Source organism: Corvus moneduloides, chromosome 1, assembly GCF_009650955.1.
Source record: "Corvus moneduloides isolate bCorMon1 chromosome 1, bCorMon1.pri, whole genome shotgun sequence".
Lineage (NCBI taxonomy): Eukaryota > Metazoa > Chordata > Aves > Passeriformes > Corvidae > Corvus > Corvus moneduloides.
Window position 1 is genome coordinate 35,075,410 of NC_045476.1, and position 24,233 is coordinate 35,099,642.

Genomic DNA, 24,233 nt, shown 5'->3' on the forward strand with positions numbered 1-24,233 from the left:
TGTTGTCTTACAAATTTAAGGACATTTTGACAAAAAGGCTATAATGAAGTGCATCATTATAACAGGTAGAAAACAAAGCAGAAACTATATTAGCAGACGGCCTGTATTTTAAGGACTTCCCACTCTGTGGCCAAAAGCCAGCCCACTCGTATTCCTGGAGTGGAGCTTGGGAAGCTGGTGACAAGACCTTGACACCACTGCTCTGCAGGGGCAAGGGGCAGGCATCCAAAGACTTTGTCAAGGTGACTGAGACCTTGCTGCCATGAGAGGGGGAAGTGTGAGTTTAACAAGATAACACTCACGCATTACTACTCCAACAAAAGTCTCCAGTGCAGGCCTAGCCTAATACTATCGAGCCTGCATGTCAACAGAGTGGAGCATCAGTCAGCACAGTCATGTGCTGCTCCACACACAGGAATGGTGTCAGGACCCACCGCCAACAACTGGGTTGCTCTCTTTACAGCATCTATCCCATATGGTAAAGGGGAGGTCGCAATAGATGAGAATTCCTCAAAACTGTCACTCAGCTAGCCCACTTGAAGGTTACTGAAAACAGAACAACCCAAGCTTTGAATGAATATGAACATTCATCCTCCTAAAACTGAGGTCAACTGCACAATCCAAAACACGCAGTGAAGAAATGGAAAACTGTGAAAAGAAGCAGGCCAGAGAGAGCAAAGGCACATAACTCAAGTTCTGCATATCAGTGAAGATGACACTCCTCTGTCTTGCATGCTCTCAAGTCTTTAAATGTCAGAAAAGCCACAGAAGACAACTTAGCCTTCTCGCAGTCTTCACCACTATTTACAAGTGGCGTTGATGTCAAGCCATAAAGAATTTTGTTTACACTGGTGCAACACTCTCAAGTTGCCAGAAATGCAAAGAATATTGTAGTCAGAAAACAACAGTCAGCCAATTCTGAGGTTGCATCTGCAAGATCCCACAGAAAGCACAAATCAGGTAAGAAAATTACCTGTTAAATAAGGGTAAGAAGTTAAAAGCCTTTTTTCCAAGAGCTAATTACAAAAGTATCCTATCAGCTTGTTCTACAACATCACACGATATTGCGATAGAAAAGGGAATTTGGCTTATGGGGCATTTGAAGTGCCATTTATACAACTTTAACCCAAATAACAGACCAGATGGTCTTTCTATCAGTCCAATTGTTTTGTACTTCAGTAATGACTTTGAAGTGTGCTGAGGGTTACGTGAAGCTTAAGCCTCCAGTTAGCCAAAAGCCACAACTGCATATAGCCTTTGCTCTGAGTATCAGAGTAACACAGAAAGGTTTTGATTTAAACCTCCACGGGATGCATCACATAACTGTAACTCTAATCCAGGAGCAAATGTAATCTGTCCTCAGTTCTCAAAGTCAGAAAAACTGGCTGAGTCGACACTCTCCCAGCCAACAGCTGTCCTCAAACCAGCCTCTGCTCAGTTTGCTGGCAGAGATACACCAAGCAGAAGGGACAGACCACTCAAAAAGGAAGTATAAGCAACATAAACATGCAGCCGAGCAGACTGGCCTATTTCCACAGGCTGCTACCATTCACTTTTGCTACTGCATCCCAGGAAATTCCTTGAGACTCTGTGTGGCAAAGAGAAGAATCCTCTACCAACCAAATCCTGTGTGCCTGTCTCTAGCAGTACTACAGTACCACAAACACAGGAACATTGGTCAAAAGAGACCAAATTTGATGCAGCAGTGTCCTCAACACGGGGCTATCATGAGGTCAGCTGTAGCTTCACCCAGCTGAGTCTTGCAAGCCTCTACAACACTACGACACTATGACCTTGGGATAACATCTTCCAGTGCTGCACCAGCTTCTGAGTGAGGAAGCTTCTTAAAATGTCTGTTATGAAGACCCCAAATGAACCAACTGCCCACTTGTACTAAAGCAGGGGGTTATTTTACCTGCACTGCTGGGCTATGGGCTTCTATTTGAGCTTCACAGGGCTTTGTTGACACAGCTGAGTTTCTTCAGGATCTTCTGGATTCAAGGGCTACCATCTGCCACAGTGGCCACTCCCTCAAATTACACACTGTTATAGAGCATATTAACTTATTACTCATCATAAAGGATAATTATCCTGTGTGGCAAATATATACTGCCACAATGGTCTTTGTTGGCAAAGGAAGAGGCTTATCTGCCTAGATACAGGGGTCAAGTAATGTTTTCTTTCCCCCCCCCAATAGCAGCTTGTGCCAGATTCCTTGCTGGGTGGAGCAAGACACACAGTAAAGAAGGCAAAGGGCTTCTCCGCTTTCCCTGCTGCTCTCATCTCACATAATGGGATGCCACCACTGTCCATATAAGCATCTCACCTGGTGGTTCCCAGGCTTTCTGGGCTGCAGCCTGCTGTCAAGATTGAAGCTGCCCTCCACAGCAGATGACACGCTGTTGTGAAATATTTGACCAAAAGATACACAAAAGGGATGTCTCATCAACAATGAGACCACAGTCAAATCAGTCGCACCTCGGGAATGAGGCAGGTGAAAAGGAACTAATCCTTTATTTGAGCTTCTGCCTAGGTCTTAAACTCTGTGTAATTTTCTGGCATGGGTTTATTAATGTGCCATGTTGAAAGTTTCCTTGAAGAAAGCACAGCAGAAGGTTTTTCCCCTTGTTCTATAATGTGCTTAGAAAATAGCACAGTTGAGTTACTTTACATGCACTTATCACAGCAGCCTCTTTGTTCTAGTATCTTATGACTTTGAGATCAGGACAAACTTCATAGTTAAGGAGTCTCATTAAAGTGATCTATTTCTCCTACAGAAGCAGAAAAATCTTAAGTTTCTGTCACAGCAGTTATCACTGAGAATTTTAAACTGTGGAATACTTGGATATGTGGAACAGCAAGTTTCAAACCAAGGGTGTTACATGGGTACACACACAGAAGCTCATATCGCCTGCAATAACTGGTACAGTCACAAAAGCAGATCTTTTGGTCGATGTCTACAGAAACACTGCATACAGCAGCCTGCCTAGTAAATGCTTCCCTGCAGCTGAGGACAGTGCACAGGAGCACGACAGCTCATAGTTTCTCCTCAGTCCTAAGGAAAAGCCATGTGCTATAGAAGCTCAAGAAGAATGCCATCAAAGTGGAGCCTCCTGAAACTCCAGGTGAATGGGCAGAACAGCAACAAAGCCAGGACCCCATGTAATTTCTAGAGCAATTCCTGCAATTTCAAGGGCATGAGTCATGACTTTATGGCAAATAGAACCACTGCATTTGACAGAGAATTTAAAAAAAAAAGCAAACAAATGAGCGTTAGTGTCAGTCTTCAAGTGCTCAGATTTGAGAAGGAGTAGTGCAGCACAGCTGAACAAGGTCAGGCAGAGCAGCATCATGCTGAAACACAACAGCACTGCTCCCAGTGCCAGCACCATGACCATGCTGGCCACATCCACCCTCCTGGGGTAGTCGTATGGCAGGGTTCTGTCTCCCTCAATGGGCAGCAGGACTGATCAAATGCCAGAGGTGACCCAGGAAACCTCTCCCCACACCATGTTCCTACCACACAGCAGCTCTCCTGCCTGTGTAATTTAAAGCTAATGTCTTCATACACTATTCCCTGTGGACTTACCCTGCTTTACAGAGGCAGCAGGTGGTGATGCCCCAGGCAGCCAGGGCATAGTCTGGCTGTCTCTTGCAACTGCAGACAACGTGGTCTGAGCAGTCACCACTCCTGCTCAGTGAGCTGTATTCAGCAGCTGTTTAAGTGAAGCCAATTTACTTGGCAGACAAGAAGCTCCCAGATTAACCTGGATCAGCTCTGGATGCTGAGGAAGAGTAACAAGCAGCTAGCAGGAGATCTCAGGAACACGTGCTGCCTCTTCAGGGATCAGAATGTGCCTGAATGTGCCACAGAGAAGTGATGGCACTCATCCAACATCGTGTCAGAGATGGGGGTGGGACAGACCCAGAGTGGCTACAGTTCCCAGCCATAGGCTACTCCACTTAGACCACCTCACTTTTTAGTTCCCCATGTAGACATTTTACAGTGCAGGGAAGCATACACACTATATAAGTGCTAATTATATAGTGCACAGGGCTCCTACTTCCGACTTAAGGACAGCATTAATGCATTATTCATTACTTCAGCATTTACTCTTCGCTGTTTGGATCATTCCCCTGATTTTTGTAGTAGCCCCCCTTCCTCCTCCCCCCCCCATTTAGTCAAATAGCTCCTAGCTATAATTTTGATTACAAATTGCAAGCACTGGTTTGTGGAGGATTAATTATGGAGGTGGAGGCAGAGGAAAAACCTGGAGGATGACAAGCAGTAGTTTAGAAGCACAGGACAGCAACAGGAAGCGTCAGAGTCTTCTTCTCAGCAAGGCCCTGTTAAGCAACAGAAGTCCTAGGCTGCCTCTTTCTCAAAGGGCATCAAATAAATCCCCAAACACCGAACAGCTGCAGCTTAATCTTAAATGGCCATATGCTATTTAAAAAATAAGCCAAAATAAACAAAAATTCAAACCAAAAGCAGAGCACCTAAGAAACCACAAAGGCTGGGAGGATGGAAAGGGTCATTAATTTTATTTTAAAGCTCTCAGTAAACACTGATGCCTGCAAATTGTCACAACTGCTGCAGTACACAGCCAGTGTGCAGCTATGTAACCAGTTACTATAGAAAGTTGTAGAAATGACTATTACATAAATTGCAGAGGACTGCATCCAAGGAGGAATTCTATTTAATCAGCCTGCTAGTATCCACGAAGAAAAAAAAGGACAGATTTAAGGTCTAAAGAAAGGAGGACTTGTCATATCTGCTTTACCAGATGCATAATAGTGGACAACGAACACGATTCTGCTGTGTCAGCTCTGTCACCAAAGGTTTTTCTTTAGAGAGGGTACAGATAAACTTAAAAGCAAAATCCCGAATCCTTCTAATTTTAAAAGACTGTGAGCTTGTTGGGGATTTAAAAAAAAAAAAATCTTTTTAAAGCTCTTCAAAGAGCCATGGAAAGGAGATTTTGTTAAACACATGATTCTCAGCATCTTCTTATTTGTGCTACACAGCGTACGAAGGGCAAAGATTTAAGGTGCTCTGCCTGTGAGTAGATGCAGCCTGCCATGAGCTGCAGCAGCGTGCATTCCCTGAACTGAAGTAACCCTGCACAGGCAGGGATCCAGCCAGACATCTTAGGGGTTACTAGGATTCATACTGAAAGAGGAGAAACACTGACTCTCACTCTCTCTCACTCATAAAAATTGCCAAAGGCAGATGTCTCCACGTGCTTAAATTCAGTCGGATAGTATATGGTTGGGATTGCGTTGCCACAGGATTGAATAAGAGGAAGTTCTCTTATCTCCCCTGGTTAAGCAAAAACAACATGTCTTTTCTGCTTTACAGAGAAAAGAGAAAAATAGCACACACACCACACAGCCTCTGTACTACTGTACGGGCAAGAAGTTCCTGATGTTATGCAAGTCCTAGCAGTGTAAGAAAGGTTATTAGCGTTTACTGAACTTTTAATAGGGTATAACTCTAGCATACCTGCACAGCATCAGAAAGGTGATTTCATTCCTTTTCCTGTTTATTGCTCCATGACTGAAGGCTCAGAAAGGAGAAGGGATTTGGAGGCAGAAGCCATTTACCAATTCCCCTTTCCATTCACCTTGGCTAAGAATTCCAGTTTTTTGCAGATGTGCAGCACACGTTAAGGGTACTGAAGCTTCCAGACACATGAATCACTTCAGTGGGACAGATTCTGGTTTGCAGTCCAGGTGGCCAGGATACCCAGCAAGAAGGAAAGCCTCCACATGTTCTCCTGATGAAGGTGAGTCCATGGAACAGGATCTTGGAAGGCACAGTCCCCCCATCGGGTTGGCTCCTCTCATGCATGGTGCCAATTAGGCACCTGGGGCTTCCTGAATCTTAATCTACAGCTGAACTGCCTGTGATCCCTTAGATGCTCACCAACTTCACTAGCTTAAGCAATAAAATACTAAGCAAATGATAACCCTAACTGTGACATACACATATAAGCCGGTAAGGAAAATCACAACTGCTCTCCCTGTGCCTGAAACCCCAATACTCAGGAAAAGACTGGCCATGTCACAGATGATGAAAAGAAAGGGGGTACAGCAGCATTCAGTCACTTCACTGAATAAAAAATCTGAATGCAAGATGGCAGTTTTGGCATCTCAATAAGGTCACTGTGAAGCAGCACCATCCTTGGAGATAGGAGCATGAGGAAAGAAAAAGTGAGTCCTAATGGAGCAAAGAGGTAGGACAGGTCTCTGGGTGACACCGTAGGTCATAGCCAACCTCATACTGAGTCCACAGGATGCTCAGCAAGGCAATGATGGCAAGAATGAGTGGTCCCGCTTGGACAGTGCCAGACGCATAAATGACCGTGTAGTGACACAGGAGGATGAGGAAAGAAGCAGTACACTTGGGGAAGAAAGGCTTCAGAGGCTGCAATCCTGCCTTCCTCTTTTAGGACAACATCAGGAGGAGATGACAACATATGTAACATATCTCAAGACATAAGCACAGAGAAAAATGCTAAGTACAGCCTTCCCAGAAAAGGAGGGTAGAAGAAGGGAGCAGAAAGGAGAATTTTAAATGGCCCTTCTCCTCTTTGGAGAAAAGCACAAGTAGTTCAGGCAAAAAAATGACACATTTTAGTAGTCAGCATGGCCAGAAAAAGAGTCTGAGCTACCACTGGAACAGATCTTCAGCAGTGATGCTCCTCCCTTCATTAAAAGGGCTGGATGCCAGGGTGCTCTTCCCAGAGCCTGGATCTCTACAAAACCTCCCACCAGCTGAAGTTTGCTGACCACACAAGAGGAGTGGGCATGCACAGGCAGCAAGCAGCCAATGGCACAACTTCTGCCTATGCAAGGAAATCCAGGATCCTGGATACCAGTTGCTACTTCATGAGAGTCAAAAACAACTCAGCTTTTTTCCAGCCTTGTAAGAAGCCATTATCCCTGTGCATACACGGTAACGACAGTGGAGTTTCTGCACAGTCACAGAACACCCAAATGAATGCTCATTGCCCTGACACACAGCAAAAGAGCCAGAAGCAGAGAATCTGTTCTGATGAGCAAGCAGGGACAACTTGTGCGTGCACAGATACAAAGACAGCGTGCAAAGGGAGTTTGGTTACACTATGAGGAGAAGCCAACACTTTGCTGGAATCAGTCTGTCCCCCCTCTCCGGCAGGAAAACATGAATCAGTCAACAATGCCACAAACCACCACACCACCAGCTTTGCACTGAAAAAATCTCTCACGAGGCAAACCATCTGATTTCCTAAGTCAGCAGAGACAGCATGCTGGACTTCTGATTTCCTCTCTCCCCTACTCCCAACCCAAAACACAATAATGCCTTAAAGCCTTCTTTCAAGAGGGGAAATACCCATCGTGTCTACAGGATGTGAGAGGTGAAAGGGATGCGGGTTAGCTGGAGGAGGTGCAGCAATGCGTCTCTGACTGCTGTGCCCCTTACGTCATACCAGGACGTGACCCAAAGCTCACAGCGGCAAACCATAGAATCATAGAAACATTTAGGTTGGAAAAGACCTCTGAGATCACCAGCTCCAACCATTAATCTGACACCAACAAGCCCACCACTAGACCATGTCCCTAAGCACCACATCTACACGTCTTTTAAATACCTCCAGGGTTGGCCTGACCACTTCCCTTGTTAGCCTATTCCAACACTTGGCAACCCTTTCAACGAAGAAATTTTTCCTAATATACAATCTAGGAACATGCATATCATTGTGGGATCTGGCTGTGGAGCATTCTATCCACCTCCCATTTTAGCTGTCCTATCTCCCAGGAACACAGCCTCTTCTAGAGGACATGGCTCTAAGGGATGAAAGCAAAAAGCGTGAGATTACAGATCACAACAGATCTGCAAAATTTCTAAATGTAGCTCTAAGTTAACCCTGCTATTTTTTGTAGAAATGATCTTCACCATTTTTGAATGTTCAAAAGAGGAAAAACTGGAAAGCTAGAGCCTAACACTGCAAGGGAGGCTCCAACATCTATACAGCATTGATTTAGGGATCCTACTCACGCCGGCTGGTGCTCATGGTTATAGATATTTCCAGGTTCTTGTCATTAGGGGAAACCCTGAAAAAACCCCAAACTTTCAAACTCTGTGTACAAACTCGTCTAGCACACCTCTGTGTACCACAGACCACAGCTTTCATTCAATCCCAGTTCCCCTCTCCTCAAATATCTCTTTTAGCGCTCCAAATACACACAGCTAATAACATCAGAAGGAACAGCAGAGCGAACAGCAGCACAGCCATATGTACCAGGAGAAGTTTTAACTTCACCTGAGCTTCTGACCTGCTAGAAGGCAGGAAAAGGTGATGTAACTTAGCTAGAATAAATTTCCTTTACCTCCTTTACTTCCTCTGTCTCCTTGGGCCTGTGAATGCCTTGAGAGCTGTGCAAAGCCTTCTGGACCAGCACCTTCAGGTATCAGGTGGGTTGACCTCAAGGCCACCATCTTATAAATGATACAATCCAAACCTCTAAGGTCAAATCCCTGCACTGAAAGATGTCCTTGTAAAGACATCTGAATATACCTATTTATTCATTACCTTGTTCTCTCTCTCTACTTGTATCTGGGTTTGGGAAGAAAAAAAGCCCGTTCAGTAGAAAGCACCCTCCTCCCTGTCCCATTAACCTGCTTTTAGTTCCCCAGGCTACCAGCACACAAAAAGAAACAGCAAACCAGTTGTGAATCATCCTCTGAGCAACTGCAGGAAGGGGGATGGGGGGACGGCATTTCTTCCTGCTGAAACCCAGCCCCACCAGTGTTAAACATTTGTGTTCCTTGTTGGCAGGCCAGCAAGCAGATAAATGGAGCACGGCCACAAGCCAGCCTGCCTAGCCAGGCATCCTCACTAACCACCACAGAGCCAAAGGCTCGTCCCACCATCACACCATGTAGCCACCCTCCACCTTGGCTCATCGCTAATTCAGGGTTACGTTATTCCCATGAACTGCCGCTTGTGCTCCCGCATGGAAAGCCAACCAGGGAACATGCTAGCCTTCCGAAAAACCATATTCTATGAGAAGGAGGGGATTAGGAGGGAACAATGTCAGAGTGTCTTCAGTGAGCTGGAAGCAATCCCAGCTTTTAGCTGCACAATGACATGCAGGAAGGAGTTTTGAAAGCTTCCCCGTCACAGAGGACTCCTGCGTGCCAGGCTTGGAGACGTCTGGACATAAGAATGGCCTTTACAGCATAAGGATGCAAGAGGACTACAGAGCCCCACATGCAGACCAGCCCTGGCCAAGCAGGGAATGGTGGCTCAAGCTTAGCTTTTCCTTTCTTGGCACTGGGTGCTAATTGTGTAGCCCAGATCCTTAACCTTATTTAGGTCAGGGGCTTCAGCACAAAACAGTCTTAGAAACACCAGACTTCTGTGGGAATGAGAAAGTCTGCTTGTCCAGACTCAGAGCTCTCAAAATATTGGAGCTGAAGTGTAAATGTATCTTGGAAAGGGATGACAGGAAATCATGCTTGATGGGATCCACATAGTGGTGCAAAATTATGTCTCATGCAGCTTTTGGTATGATTTGCAGGTTTTGTAACAAGCTCCAAGGCAAACTCCCAACAAGCTCCAAGGCAAACAAGATCTAAACAAACTACATGCATGAAACAGGATTATGTGGGTGCACATGAAGACGTTCCCCAGAGGTTCTCCCTGATACCCTGACCATCCACTGCGATGCCACACATGCCTTCAGTTTGCCACTGATCTTCTCAAACCTGAACACCCCAAAAACAGTGGAGAAACAGTGAAGCTGGCAGTGCAGATGCCCCCAGGGAGCGGGAGCGAGAACATTGAATGCTGAGCCCTGGAGACAATTTTATTGGATCCAATAGTGGACATAAAGCAACATAAACAGGGCACCAGTGATTCTTTTCAATGGTATTTACAACCTGCAGGTCTACAAAGTCCATGGAGGAGAATTATAAACCTTTTACAATGTTGATCCCACACCTATTTCTTGATTATTCTGAGGATGAAGTAATCATTGCTCCATGGAAAGCATTCCAGATTATTTGAAGAGGTGTGCCTCACACAGACTTTGTTAGTATGACTGCCTCCTAAAGTTGTGCTATAAAAACAACCTATAAAAACAATCAAACCAGTAATTTAATACCTATGGACAATAACACAGTACTAAAATATATCTTGCCATTCATTGCACCCATAAGGCAAAATGCCAGTATGGAAAACAGGACATAAAAATAGGGTGACAGGGAAACATGCAGAAGCGTTTGACTGGGTGAAGCATTCAGGACGATGAAAACAAGGCATAATCGAACTGTCCAAAATTTAACCACCAATTCAATGGGAAAAAACTTCTAGATTTGACAGTATTTCCAACAGCATCCCAGTTTTGAGGAATAGACCTGGGAGGTCTATTGAAACTTGAGCGAAGCATAGGGAATAATAAAAATGAAAGCAACAATCTCTGTGCTCTTTGTGGATGGTGGATTCAAGCTGCTGTGTGACCCTTGCTCCTTGATAACATGAAACTGGCCTGCAGCAGATAAATACACAAGCTCCAGAAGAACTGAAGTTTTTAGACCATCATAATTAAATTCCTGGTGAAAAATACACTTAGGTATGAGTTAAGAGCGTACACACACTTCATGCTGGTCTGGCTGTAGACTCCAAAACATCCCACTAAGCACTCTAAAAACTGGGGCATAGGGAACCTTGCGTGGGCAACTCAGGCTTTCTCCTACTAATACCAGGGATTAACCAAATCAAATTGGCACTGATGACAAATGACACTGCCATGACGAAGCTGATATTCCTCCAGTACTTTCTATTTTTAAGATATATTCTGAACAGCGTGCTGCGCTGAAGAGCTGCTAGACAAAAAGATTCTTCTGATATAAATTCATCAGTCTCTCCTCACAGAGCTGACATCTCCAGACACTATCTTCAGGAAGATAAGATGCATATGGAAGAGGAACCGTAAACTGTCAATGCAGCATGCACCCGCACAGCATGCTCAGATAGGAGAAACATACCGAGCACTCACGCTGCCAAGTGCCTAAGGTACATACAAACTCCTTTTAAACAACTGCTCTGGGAAGTTAAAAATAATTCCATGTCCAACACACCAGGAAGTTAACAAGTTATTTTTTGGCAGAGGTTTTAGGACCTCTGAGGGTAAGAAATAGAAAATAAAAATACTTTTTTCCTTTAAAGCAATGGTACTAGAGCCTCCTCTAATTGCAAGAATTCCTAACACCCCCTGACATAAAAGGTGAGGCTGTAGTTTTCGGGAAGCTTTTGCCTGAAACTTGATATATCTTAAAAGGTACTGATTTTCAAACTGCCTGGCAAGAGGCCCCAGCAGAGAAAGAAATGCTGCAGCACATCTTGGAGCTAGAAGATGGCATTAGAATGATTTGGGAGAAGTATCACAGATGATCCAAGGAAACTGAAGTCCTTAGCCTTGTAGGTGAGAGATGATATCATTCAACCCTCATGGTGTGGAAAGCAAGGGCTTGATTAAGAAGCACTTGACATAACTGTAAGTGCTCAAGGTATGGCAAGACAAAAAGCCAAGTGAAACCAGTGAAAAGGCTTTAGATTCAGTAGGGGTGGAAAGAGGACATGGAAAGGGGGGTCATGTTCAGGTTGCAAGAGCAAGCTTCAAAGACAAGATAGGAGCAAGTTTATGACGCAATTTCCTTTCAACCTATGGACAATCAATATACACATATCTGCCCAGTTCCTTACTTTCAGTTTCTTACTTTCAGTTCCTTTTTGCCAAATTCCAGTGCTCAGCTGGGTAATATAGGTCACCATCACCCTTGCATACAGCTCCTCAAAAAATCTGCTGCTCACACACATACACACAAAAAAAAAAAAAGGGAAAAAATTGATAGGGAAGCAAGTCAAACCACATCCAAGTCCAAGTGCTCTCAGTTTAAAATAGAAATGGGAAACACCACATGCTTGAAGGTGGCTTTTGCACAGCTTCCATCCAGCAGCAATGCTTTCAGAACTTTTACTGACAACAGCTCAGAGTTGATTGACACTGTTGAAATATCTATCTATATCTACATCCATAAGCTGATGACTGAAACTTCATCTCATCCTTTAAGCCATGGCCTCCTTTTGTGCTGCTTGGCACTAGAGAACTCAGAAGCAATTAAAACAAGACATTGTGGGGGTTTTTTGGTAACCAATTGGTGATCTTCACCAAGAGATCCCTCTGGGATGTGTTGGAAGTACCTCTGTGCTGCCAGCAGTACCAACCCCTTTGCCCTTACCCAGGCCACATGCTGTTCCTTGCTCAATGTCGTGTTTTCGGGAGAGCGGCCAGCATGGAGGGCAGTGGGCAGGGCTGGTAGTGTCCATTGATTATGAAAGGGGACTGTAAACACAGCTAGAGATAAGGGAAAGAGCTGTACAAAGCAGGAAAATATAGACAGAGAGATAACCAAATATTGCACTGTCATTGCTGCCAGGATCATAGGAAAATGTGGGCAGGCCAGAATAAAGGTTGCAAAGGGTAGTCAGGTACCACTGCAGCATTTTCTTGACAATAACATTTATTTTAGCTCTTTATTCAGCAGCAGCTCTGGTGTTTTGTGTATGGGGGCAGAATCTCTTGCAGACACAGTGTACTTCCTCTCCTATGTATTGTGGTGCTGTTACGTGCCTCACCACCATCAGCCTCACACATCACAAGAAGGGAACAACTCAAAGATTTCCCTAAGGCAATCCTTATGGAAAGGGACCCCATTGTTGCCTCCAGTGGAAGAGCAATATCCGCCTATGTTAGCTTAAGATGGGATTACCACTGGAAATTTCCTGCCCTATTAGAAAAGCAGACTGTTTTAAAACAAGTCATACGAGTGTTCCCAGCTGAGACTATCCTCCCTGACAGGGGTTCACACTATTCCATATTTCTGTCTGCTTAAAAGCAGAAAAAAAGAGGAGTAAGGTCATCATTTTACATTCTACAGGCAGTAGGTTTGACAGCAAACCCGTAGAACTTGCCTTGCATGTATGAAAGAAAACCTTGCCTGACAGTTCATTTTTCAACACCAAATTAAGACCTGCTTTTGACGCAACACCCTGCAATTCAGTGGCATTGAGACGGAACCACACTTGGTCTTATTTAAATAGAATAAATAAAGAAACCAAATATAAGGTTTCTGAGTTAACATCCAGTGTGTATCCAAAAGCACACTGCTTCCAGTTCGGCAGAAAGGTGGCTAGCTTTTACTCCAGCCAAGCCTGAGCAAGAGAGGGTGGGCACTGACCAGCAATTACCTCAAGCGAGCCTGGAGCAAGCCCTTGGCAGCCGAGCGCCTGCGCCTCCGCACCCGCAGGGCTGTGACCGATAGAGCGACATGGAAGCGGAGGGGAACAACGGAGCTATAAATATCAGGGAGTCAAAGGATAAGTCTGAAGGCAAAAGCAACAGCCTCTTTATTCCCCCCTCCTTGTGAAGCAGAGGGAACAGCAGTTCTGCAGGACTGGCGTGCAGCAAGCACAAGGGATTTAGGGCAGGGAGGCTGCCACCGCCTCACACAGCCAAAGCAGAGTTATCAATTAGCTGTTCAGTAACCCATTAAAAACCCGTTCAGCTGTGAATGGCTTGGACAGCTGTTGCAGCTAAATTTGCACAGGAGCTCGAGCACGTTACCTGAAACACCTATAAAAACAGGGAAAAAAATAGCCATGCAGAAGGAAATTTTCCAGTTCCTCCTCTTTATCCGTATCCATAAGCCTACAGTGAGAACTGCTCCCAGGTATAGCTTTGCCCATTGGGATGTTCTCCACAAAGAGCAGAAGGGCATTACTGTGCTCTCCCCCTAACTCCATGACAGACACAGGGACAGAACAGACAGACAGACAGCCTACATAGCCATGAGGCTCCCTTTCAGACAGCCTCAGTCAGAGGGATTCCAATCCATTCCACACAAGCAGGCTGCATTGATTCCCCTGCACTCACAGTGCATCTACTAACCACTGTGTTCTCAGCCATCCTCAGCACACACGACAATATAATCCCAAATGAATTTTTCCATAGGAATTAACTGTTTTTAAATTATATCTTTATACACAGTTGAACTTCTGGAACGTGCACGCACATGGGGCATATGCAGGGTAAACTTATTTCTCTTACTCACTGGCCTCTAATAATTTTACCACAGGCACTGAAAATAACAGCTTGGTGCTGCTGCCGGGTTCCTTCCTGCACAAACCCCAGCAGCAGGGTTAGAAAGGAGGTCAGCAGCACTGAGCCTCTCCAACAGTGACCGAGTAGTTTAAAACATTCATGCCATTTGAAAATGCCACATGGTCTGATCGGGACACGGATATGCTGTATATGCCAGGGGTGAGATGAAACAGTTAATTGACAGAAAATATCCTTTTTTACCACAGGTACATATTTTTCCAGTTCCTCCTCTTCATCTGTATCCATAAGCCTATGGAGAGAACTGCTCCCTTCATATTTATCTACCACTGATATGATGCCCACCCTGGTCTCGGCACCTTACAAGGCATTTCAGAATCCGTTGTGGAGCACCCAGGCCTGAGATGAGGGAGAAGATCAACATGAGAAAGGAGATCTCTGGTAGGTCTCACCCTCCCCTCAGCAAAGCCATCATGCACTTTTATCCTCTGATAAATCAATGGGGATCGCCAGCTATTACTCAAACAAAGCACAGTACCTCTGTAAAATAATAATGAAAAAAATCTGGAAGTGAAGAAGCTACTGAGTTCCTATTTTTAAGCACTGTTATTATTAATGTGCCATGGTTCTTGTCTCCATCAGCACACCATATAATAGTGTTGAGAAATTACTGCAGCATATTGTAATTATTTCAGTAAGGACACTGTGCTTCCATCTGTCAGCTTACACTTGCATCACAATGAAGAACAATGCGGCTTAAAAATAAGTTACATGCACACTGTAATCCATGACCTATCACCTCTTCTCTGCTCATCCAGTCAAATCTCAAAATCATGACTTGGGCAAGACTCCCAGAGAAACACTAATTAGACACTAAAGAAGCAGGGTCCTCCTAACAGTGAAACTGTAGGAAACACACTGAAGCTCAACTCCATCAAGAAGGATGCAGCTAAATTTGAAAAAACCTGATTGTGTCCTAAACGTCCCCGTTTAACATTGCTGGAGACCCATGTTCACTGTGAGTTAGACCTGCACTTGGTTGCAGAGACAGTGTTTTCCTCTAGTTAACAGTGACTGACCAAGTTTCTGCTTGCACCTTGTCAGGACCTTAGTAGCCCCTTGGTTCTGCTTTCCCAGTTAAGAAATGGGAATGGTCCTACTGCTCTTTCCAAAGACAAAGCTAGAAAACCACCCTTCCTGCAGCTGTACTGCAAGTTTCCAAACCGCAGAAAAATCACAAAGCATTAAGTATTTCTGTTTAGAGGACGAAACCCTATGTGTAGGTACCTAGTCTGTCTCCTACAGTCATGTGGCACAAGCTTTCTGAAAAGTCAAGCAGGACGAGGTTACAGTCTTATGGCCTCTGCTTGTGATTCAGGAACAGGCAGTACGACATTACTTAATAATTCACCAATTTATTACCATAAATCAGCCAACCCATTTAATCTTTGCCACATGGAATAAAGCAAACCTTGCAGGATCTGCAGGAATGAGCTGGCAGCTCTGGCTTACCAAAATACCTGTGATCTGCAACATGAATTCAGTGACACAAAATACATGTGCAGAACAGTCAAGCAGGCATGGATTGAAACTATGTGGCCATTAAGTGCTGCCAGATGTATCAATTAGACATGTCGGGAGAAAAAAAACAATGTATGAACCAACTCTTTCCCCACTAATCTGTTTCATTTTAGTCAAGCTTTTTGGCACAAGTAACAATGGCAGCACACGGTTATAATTTTAAAAAGGAGAAAAATAATGTTTATTTTATATAGATAAACCAGCCTTTAACTATACTATTTTTCCAGCCACATTCTCAACTTCAAAGCAGATAAAAGTGACTGGTTAGATAGAGCTTTTGAACATTCAGGAAATATGCTGAAATTGCAGATGAGTGAAATTAAAACAATGCCCAGATCTCCAATAAAACCGAAAATCCATGCAAAGGCTACTGGGGTTATTTCAAGGGTCTGTCCTACGTTCCTATGTCTTGTTTGAGGAAGGAAGGCTGTGGGGGCTGTGGCAACAGAGAACAAGCAGGATCAAACAGCTCGGTGCATTCACCTCTGAGATCTCCTGCAGAGCACATGGCTCCAGATGCCTTCTCCACGTGTCTGGACACAGGGATAGCGTACACCCTTCATGGTCTTGCTGCAAGTCCACCCACTGCTTTTGATCTCTCCTGCAAAGACCCAGGACTTGCAAAGTACCTTGAACAAGCACTCCACCTCCTGCCAGAGGAGCAGGTGATGCCCTTGTACAGGGGCTCAGTACTGCATCCATACGAAGCAGAAGTTTGGAAATGGAATTTAATTAACATATTATTTTATTACTTTGAAACCGACATCACCTGTTCCCCCAGCAGCAATCCTGAAAGGGTCTGGAACCCCTATCCAAGATGGGAGCAGTACCTCAGAGGAGCCCTAATCCCCAGGGAGATGGCAGTGCTCTTTAGCATTAAGCTTGGCAGCCTTCATGTGATTTTACACAGACAAAGGAATGGACCAAATCCTGAACAGGAGTAAATCAGTCGAGTTTCAATTCACTGGAAAACTACGTAACTCAGGGTCTGTCCTGCTGCTTTCCCGTGCCAGATGGTATGCAGAAGGCAGTTCAAGGCTCCTATTAGTCTCCAGTAAGTGAAATATTGTTGGTCTCATGCAGGTGGAGGCCAAAAAAAACCAACAAAAAAGCCAACCCCCAAAACAACAGCTCTTCCATCACCCCATTTTTTTTGTCCTCTGAGGTACCAGAAAGTGCAAATTGCTGGTGGCTTTACATGCATCAATTTTTCTACTGCTCTTTAAAATCTCTTTGTGAAGTGCACATAGATGATATCATCTAACAATTCCTTTTTTCTCAAGTTTTCTCTGAAGTTGCAGGAGGCAGGATTTCCTCTCCATTACATAAGGAGAAGAGGGTGGATTTGTTCTTTTGCTGTTTAAGACTTATTAGCATGGTCAGGTTACTTGAGCCAGGCCCTCTTTCCTGATCTTTTCTTGCAGGGGAATTATTCTTGGCAAGGCTCCAGCCTAACCCAATGGAGGGAGAACCACGTAGCTTTACAAAGAAAGAGATATAAAACAGATGCACCTCAGGGCCTTGCCCGACCACTGAGAGCTTCAGCAACACATGGAAACAACAAATACGAGCTGGTGATGAGCCTCTGAAGCATGCAAGTACAACCATCACTACTACCACAATAAGTCACTACAATGTCTATTCCATGGGGGTGCAGTCCTTTTCCATCATCTTGACAGGAAACACAGCTACAAGCCTGGACGCAAGGTACCACACCATACCCCTTCCCAAGCGAAGTAACAAGCCCCAGTAGCAAAGAATTGCCCCTTGTAAAACCCCACCCCTCAGCCCAGACTAAGACACTAGAGTGGAAAGTAAAAGCTCCACCCTGTTATTTAGTGTAGGGGAGCAATGGGAAAGCAGTTATCTTGCCTTCAGCACCTAGCGCAGGACCTGAAAAGGATTAAGTTTTCCTTGTGTCTTAATAGGAAGATGCTGTTTCAGAGAGTGGCTCAGAAACTTCTCTTTTTATTAGGTGACAAGAGGATGTGCTTAAGGTGACCTGGGGTAGGTAAAGCTAAGAAGAGGAACTTTCAAGTATGGTGGCACAGCAAGGGCTACCCAAGGCTTGCCTGTCTATCCACTGCCTCCCAGGAAGCAATTTTGGGCTGAGGTTTACCTACTGTTCCCTCAGCTGGAACACTGATTTAAGTCTCAGACACAGAAATTGAGATTAATTTCTTGCCTTTGAGAGATCTCTATGCTTTTGTCTAACCAAACTGAAAACAGCTAACCAGTTACCAACTTCAAGAAGAAAGAAGGACTGACATGTTCCTAAGGCTTACTGTATCCATGCCAAGAAAAAAAACCAACACCAGTGCTAAGCACAAACCTTATATTGGTATTTGTTACTCTACAGGCATGCAAATAATAACTTTTTTACAGTGAAAAGAGTTAGTAACTCGAACAACCTCGCAGGGATGCAGACAAGCCACACTACTGGAAGTTTCTAAGTGTGACTGGACACAGCGATAACTTCATCCAGGCTCCCCTTCCCAGGAAAGGCTGGATCAGATGATATTCTGAGGTCGCTTTCAACCTGGGCTCTTCTGTGGTTCTGCAGTTTTTGCAACAAGTGTTAAGGCTTTATTACTTATACCTTTTGCATCTAGAAGATGTAACTGCACCAAGAAGCTCACCAAAGAAAGCAGCAGAAGGAAACATCAGCTTGAACTGTTTCACATCAGAAGGAAAACAGAGCTGGGCTCTGTGGACCTTTGTACCCACCATCATCCTGACTCACAGTCCCACTCCTTTAGACAGAGTGTAAGTTCAGGCCTTCAAACCCTCTATCAATTTTCATTCAGTCAACTGCAAAGTGTACTTACAAGAAAAAAAAAATAGTTAAGAGGTCTTCACAAAGTTGCTGCTCAGTATTATAAAGCATCATGAAAACCAGTTGGAAAACCTCCACTGAAAACCATGCTGGGGAAAGTGCACAACTAATTACTGCCCTCGGCTACTTGCAAACTTCTAAGCACACAGTCAAACTGGAGTTTGCACTTTTATGATGCCCTGTGTGTTGGTAGGTGGTGCACATGCCTGCCCCACACTTCTTCATGGGGTCGCCCAGCTGGCATCCCGACACCTGACAGCCAGAGAAAGCAGTCACAGAGTGTCACGGGAGCCATGAACTCAGTTTACAGCAAGGAGGGACAGGCCTGAGGCACAAATGGATGAGGAGTGGCAAAAGTACCCCTCTATGAACCTGGGGTACGGGACAGTTCTGGGGCACTTCCACTGACCTTGGCCAGAGGAAACATCCCCTGGGGTTGGAAACATGGGGCTACTTATTCTCCACAAAAACACTCATTGCCTTTGACCTGAACTTGCCCTTTTGATCATGCTGCTCTTACCCTGTATTTTTCTTTCTTTTTTTGGTGAGAAGAAGCGGTTTGTTCCTTTATCCCCCCTGCAAATGAGGAGGACATGGAGGTCAGATGCAGTGGACGACCTGCATCCCCAGAGACAGGCCAACTCTGACTCTCTGTCAATAAAACCCAGATTTTCTGAACAACACCTGCATGAAACACCACAGGTTCGGGCAAATTCACCCCAGACTTGATACTTCAATCCAATTATGTGTCATGCTCGCCTCCTCGTTCATCGTGTTAAGCTCTTCTAAAATTACCCTCTAGTCTTCTGAATGAAAACACCTTGCTCCTTCACTTCAAATGCTGGGATAAACATAGATCCTTGTAATATGAGAAAAGAGGGTGAGGACCTTGCTGCATTTCATTATTTTTGCACTACAGCAATGAATTTCAAAATAGCTTAGCAGTAGTAGTCATGCTTACTGATTTAGTGTACATTCCCTTCACCGCTCTTCAGAAATTTAGCACTTCTGGGAACAAGCGTGAAGACTTTGAATTAGGGTTTTTTTTTTCTCTCCTCCCTTCAGCAGGTTACAATATGACATTTTCTTGCTTTTTGTTTGGCTTGAATGAAGGTCTGGCCCTCTTTCCTTCCTGCACAACTGTTCCCTCAATGCAAAGGGCTGAAAGACAGGAGGAGCTTAGTCTTCTAGCCTCACCTGGAAATGAGCGGTACTTTTCCCTGTTGTTAACACCTGAAAGAACAAGCCCAAAGGGTTTTAAAGCTCCTTGCTGTGGATGGTTCATAAACAAAAAAACAATAAAAACCAAACCCCAAAGCAAGGCCCAAAGCAAGCCTTTTAAGCGGTGTAGAAGTCCCCAATACGTCAAATTAAGATTCTTTACTGCTCTTTAGACAGTTTTACTAGTCTTCTTGACTTGCTGTGCTTTATTTCTGGATTCAAAAAGCTAGCTGAGGCAGCTCCTCCAACTCTAAGTACTGCAACAAGACAGTAGTCCAGCTCCTGAGAGCCTCCTGGACTACCTGAGACCACCCCTGACTATAAGGGACCAGCATGAAGGAGCACATTTACTCATGTACATAAGCGCAGCTGTGCACAAAGTGAAGCAGCAAGCAGCTGCCCATTAGCACAACTCGTGAGAGCACCTTCTGTCAGGCCAAACAGCCTTCAGATCAACCTCCAGCTTGGGTCATAGCTGAAGACTTGAGCAACACGTGTGGGACACCCACAGAGTACCCTGAAAACACAACCCGTGGATTTTGTGAGGCTGAAGTGCTGGTGAGCTCCATGCAGCAGTATATTCTTGCTTGGAGAAGCAAGAGGTGAACTTCTCCAGCTGACTGTCTACTGAAGTTGATTTACCTGGGCACAGATTAGTTTGCAAGGCATTTTGTCCATTCCCAGGGTATGAATGGAGCTGGGAGGGAGACCACAGAGCTCACAAGCAGAATGAAGGCAGTTTTGGGCCTCAGCTGAGGCTGTTTTACAGCTGCAAAGCTCCACCGACCCCAGCAATGCTCACACAAGCAAGAGGAAATTCCTCCCTGAGTTGCTGAGTATGGCTTTTCCCAACATATATTTTTTTCCTGCATAGTGTTGCTTTTTTCTGTTCCCACGTTTATTTTCCCAGGAAAGTTTTGCAGGCTTCTCTGTGGATGCACATTGCTTTCTCATTTCTTTCCAGCTTCTCACGTTATCACAAATTGGATGAAGTACAGAAAACAATTGCATCGTGCTCACTCTGTGTGATTGATGACACAGATATGTGCAATAAAACAGAACAAAAACAAGTACTTCTATCAGGCTTCTTTGAAACTTCAAAGTATCCAGGAGACCTTTCACAGCACCCAGCACAAATGAGTGCCTGTTGGCTAAGCTGGACAGAAACTAAGCACCATGCAGTCTAAGGGCAAAAATAAAAAAAACTGCTAGGGCCACACTCTGCATACACAGTGGCCAGCTTGGGCTAAGGCAGCTTTATTTTATAAGCCACTATCTCTGCCTAGCTTTTGTAATAGGTGGGCTGTCTTGTTTGGAACATTTTCCCCCAAAGTGCTGAAGATGCAGAAGTGACAGACAGTTAACACTTTACTGGATGAGGTCCTTAAAAATCCCACGTGTGTGTATATACATTTATAAAAAATACATAAATAAATCACCGAAGTCACTTTTCTTCCAAAACTGGATTATTAGAATAATTCTGAGACTAGTGATAATCTGAGTTTCTTTCCCCAGCAGCTCCACTCCAGCCAACCAGCTGTTTACAAAAAAAAAAAAAAAAAAAAAGAAAAAGAAAAAAAAACAGAGAGAGAGTGGAGACAAAGGGGAAAGCACAGGATACCTGAACTAGTGAAGCATAATACTGACAGATGTTAGGCTGAAGCCATCAGCCTAACATCTCAATGACCCTGCTGATCATCTTCATTTTAGGGATCAAGCAGTGGTGGCTGCGAGACGACAGATGTTTCCTGTGCGGGAGCATCAGGCTCCCAAGCGGTGCACAGCAGACATATCCCTGGCCACAAATACTGTACTGCAGCACAGGATTTCGTATCACTGTCACCATCCTGCTCACACGCCTGACCTCTGCAACCACACCGACAAGATCTGTTATTCAGCATATTATTGGAAAAGGACAGAGAGAACAGTTCATCAGCACTTCCCCCCCCCCACAACATCCCTTTCACAGAAGCCCAAGAGTCCTCTGCCCCTATTCATTTCCTGCTGGAAGTCTGAATGGCAGCCAGAGAGAAAAGTTACTTTACCACTGTTGTAAACTAAATGCCAGATCAGCTGGGACAGATTTGACACATGAAAAGGAAAGGGTTAGAGTTATTTCAAGTTGCTTCTTGCATTCTTACATTCCTGCGTCAAGCAGAAAGTTTACTAAGACTGACATCCCCAGCACTCTTGCCCAATTACAGACAAAAATCAAAACGCAAACTCTCAGCTTTTCATTAATACCTGAAGTACCATCCCATTGGCAACACCACCTTGTTCTGGGCCCATAAACTCAGTGCCATCAGGGCACAAGGCCTGGCACAAGGACAGCACAGCCTCCCCAGGCAGGTGCTCCATGTCTCACACCCCCAAGGATGAGCAGTCCCTCCAGCTCAGCAGATGCCCCATGACCACTCATTAACAAGCTGTGTCACCCTTGCAGGATGAGCTGTGGCATTCCACGCCTGTTACACAGCCCTTTCCCCCCAGCTTCTGGCAGGAAACGCAGCTCTCCATGACTGGTTCAAAAGGCTCTTAATGGAGAAACAATCCTTGACCAAGCATTAACAGGCCTGTGGTGACTGACTGTAACAGCCCAGGCTTCCCTGCACAGATGTGTGTACACACACACACCTCCTCAGGAGCTCCACTGCCTATCAAGGGTTATAGCAGCTTTATCGAGGGACAGCCACTACAGTCCCAGCATTATGACTCAAACAGAGTTTCATGCAAGAAGTGGAAAACATCTAGTAATCCTGGGAAGGAGTGAATCCCACTAGGATCACAACAAGACTGTACTGTGCTCAAACCTCAACGGCATGAACCTACAATCCTGCATGGAGCTGGGCCTGCAGGTCAGGTGCTGCCTCTTACCTGTTCTCCAGCACCGTCATGCACACGACCTCCCGCACGCCTGGGTTGTTGGCCTTCTCAATGGAGCAGCTTTGCAGGTTCCACGTAGCCACCCTTAACACAGGTCTGCCATCTCTCACCCCCCCAAACGTCTCCACAGAGGGGCGAGTGGATATGATCTGCGTTGGACCCCCAGGAGGAAAGTCCAAGTCCTCGCTCTGGAGGCTTAGAGAGGTGGGGCTGGGGTGAGGCTTGGCCATGAAGTTGAGGCCACCATTGGTGTTTGTTGAAGGGGGCCTGGAGCGCTCTGCAAAAATCTGGTGCCTGATTTTGTCCAGAAAGGAGGAATTGATGCAGTCCATCCTCACCAGGTCCTCAATACTTTTGAAGGGCCCATGCTCTCTACGGTAGTCCACAATGCTGTTAGCAATCTTCTCAGTGATGCCACGGATGCTCATGAGCTGTGCCGGGGTGGCAGTATTGATGTTGATCTTGGTGGCGGACAGGTAGTGCTCAGAGGCCGGGTCCTTGCGCAGGGAGCTGGGCGAGTGCTGCGCCGAGCTGCCCTTGCTGCTCACGCAGATCTCGAACTTCACCTGCTCCAGCTTGGCCGCCCCCACCCCGCTCACCAGCGCCAGGTCCTCCACTTTCTTGAAGCCACCGATGTACTCGCGGTACTCCACGATGTTCTGGGCCACCACCCGGGTGACCCCGGGCAGGGTCATCAGCTCCTCCTCCGTGGCCGTGTTGATGTTGAGCCTCTCCTGGTTGACGAGGATGTTGCTGAAGTTGCACGCCGCGCTGAACTTGCGGCTGTGGCACAGGTCGGCCGGGTCGCGGGGGATGGAGCGGTGGCAGCCCAGGCTGCCCCCCATCTCACCGCCGCCACGGGCCGCTGCCGGAGCCGGGGGAGCGGGCGCGGGGCGCTGCCGGGGCTACCCGCCCGCGACTCATGGACCTCCGCGGGAGGCCGGCGACGGAGGGGCACCTGCGGACAGACCCCGCACTGCCTCGTACGCCCGGTCAGCGGAACCCTGCGCCCCGCGGAGGGGCCCCCGCGCCTTTCCTCCTCCTCCCGCCCTCCTCCTCGGGCACCGCCGCTCCCCGGCGCCGGAGGAGCCTCCGCAGCCGCTGCCCGCCCGGCCCCGCTCCGGCCGCCGGCGCTCGCAGCCACCACTGCCACTGCCCCGCGCCCCGCCGGCGGTAGTAGTAGCTCTGCGGGAGCCCCCGCCCCTCGGCCGGGCGAGGCGGGGCCGCCGCCGCCGCCACCGCCCCCCGGGCGTCACCCGCGCCGCGCCCGCCCCCGCCCGGGCACCGCGGGCCCCGGCCGGGCTGGGCGGGGAGCGGCTCCGCGGGGCTGCCTGCGGAGCGGGGCTCCCTGCGGAGCGGTCCCGGGCCCGGGCCCAGCGCCGGCGGGGGGCGAGGAGGAGGAGGGTGACCACCTCCTCCCGGCGTGAGCACAGGGGGACTAAGAACGTCCCCAGTGCTGTGACCTGGCCGCTGAGGGCAGGCTTTTTCCGTCCCCAGGTGACGGGACACTGAGGTCTCAGGTGTTTAGACGCTCCCTGCA

The 24,233-nt window shown here is 46.4% G+C and overlaps 1 protein-coding gene across 1 annotated transcript in view; it reads right to left on the reverse strand.

Moving 5' to 3' along the window:
• Window positions 1-23,800, reverse strand: part of EEPD1 (endonuclease/exonuclease/phosphatase family domain containing 1) — a 62,937-nt gene extending 39,137 nt beyond the window's left edge. Inside the window, exon 1 of the mRNA XM_032105098.1 lies at window positions 22,685-23,800. Within this exon, the coding sequence (XP_031960989.1) occupies window positions 22,685-23,538 (854 nt within the window). The 5' untranslated portion in view covers window positions 23,539-23,800. The remainder of the gene's footprint in view (window positions 1-22,684) is intronic.
• Between the last annotated feature and the right edge of the window lie 433 nt (window positions 23,801-24,233).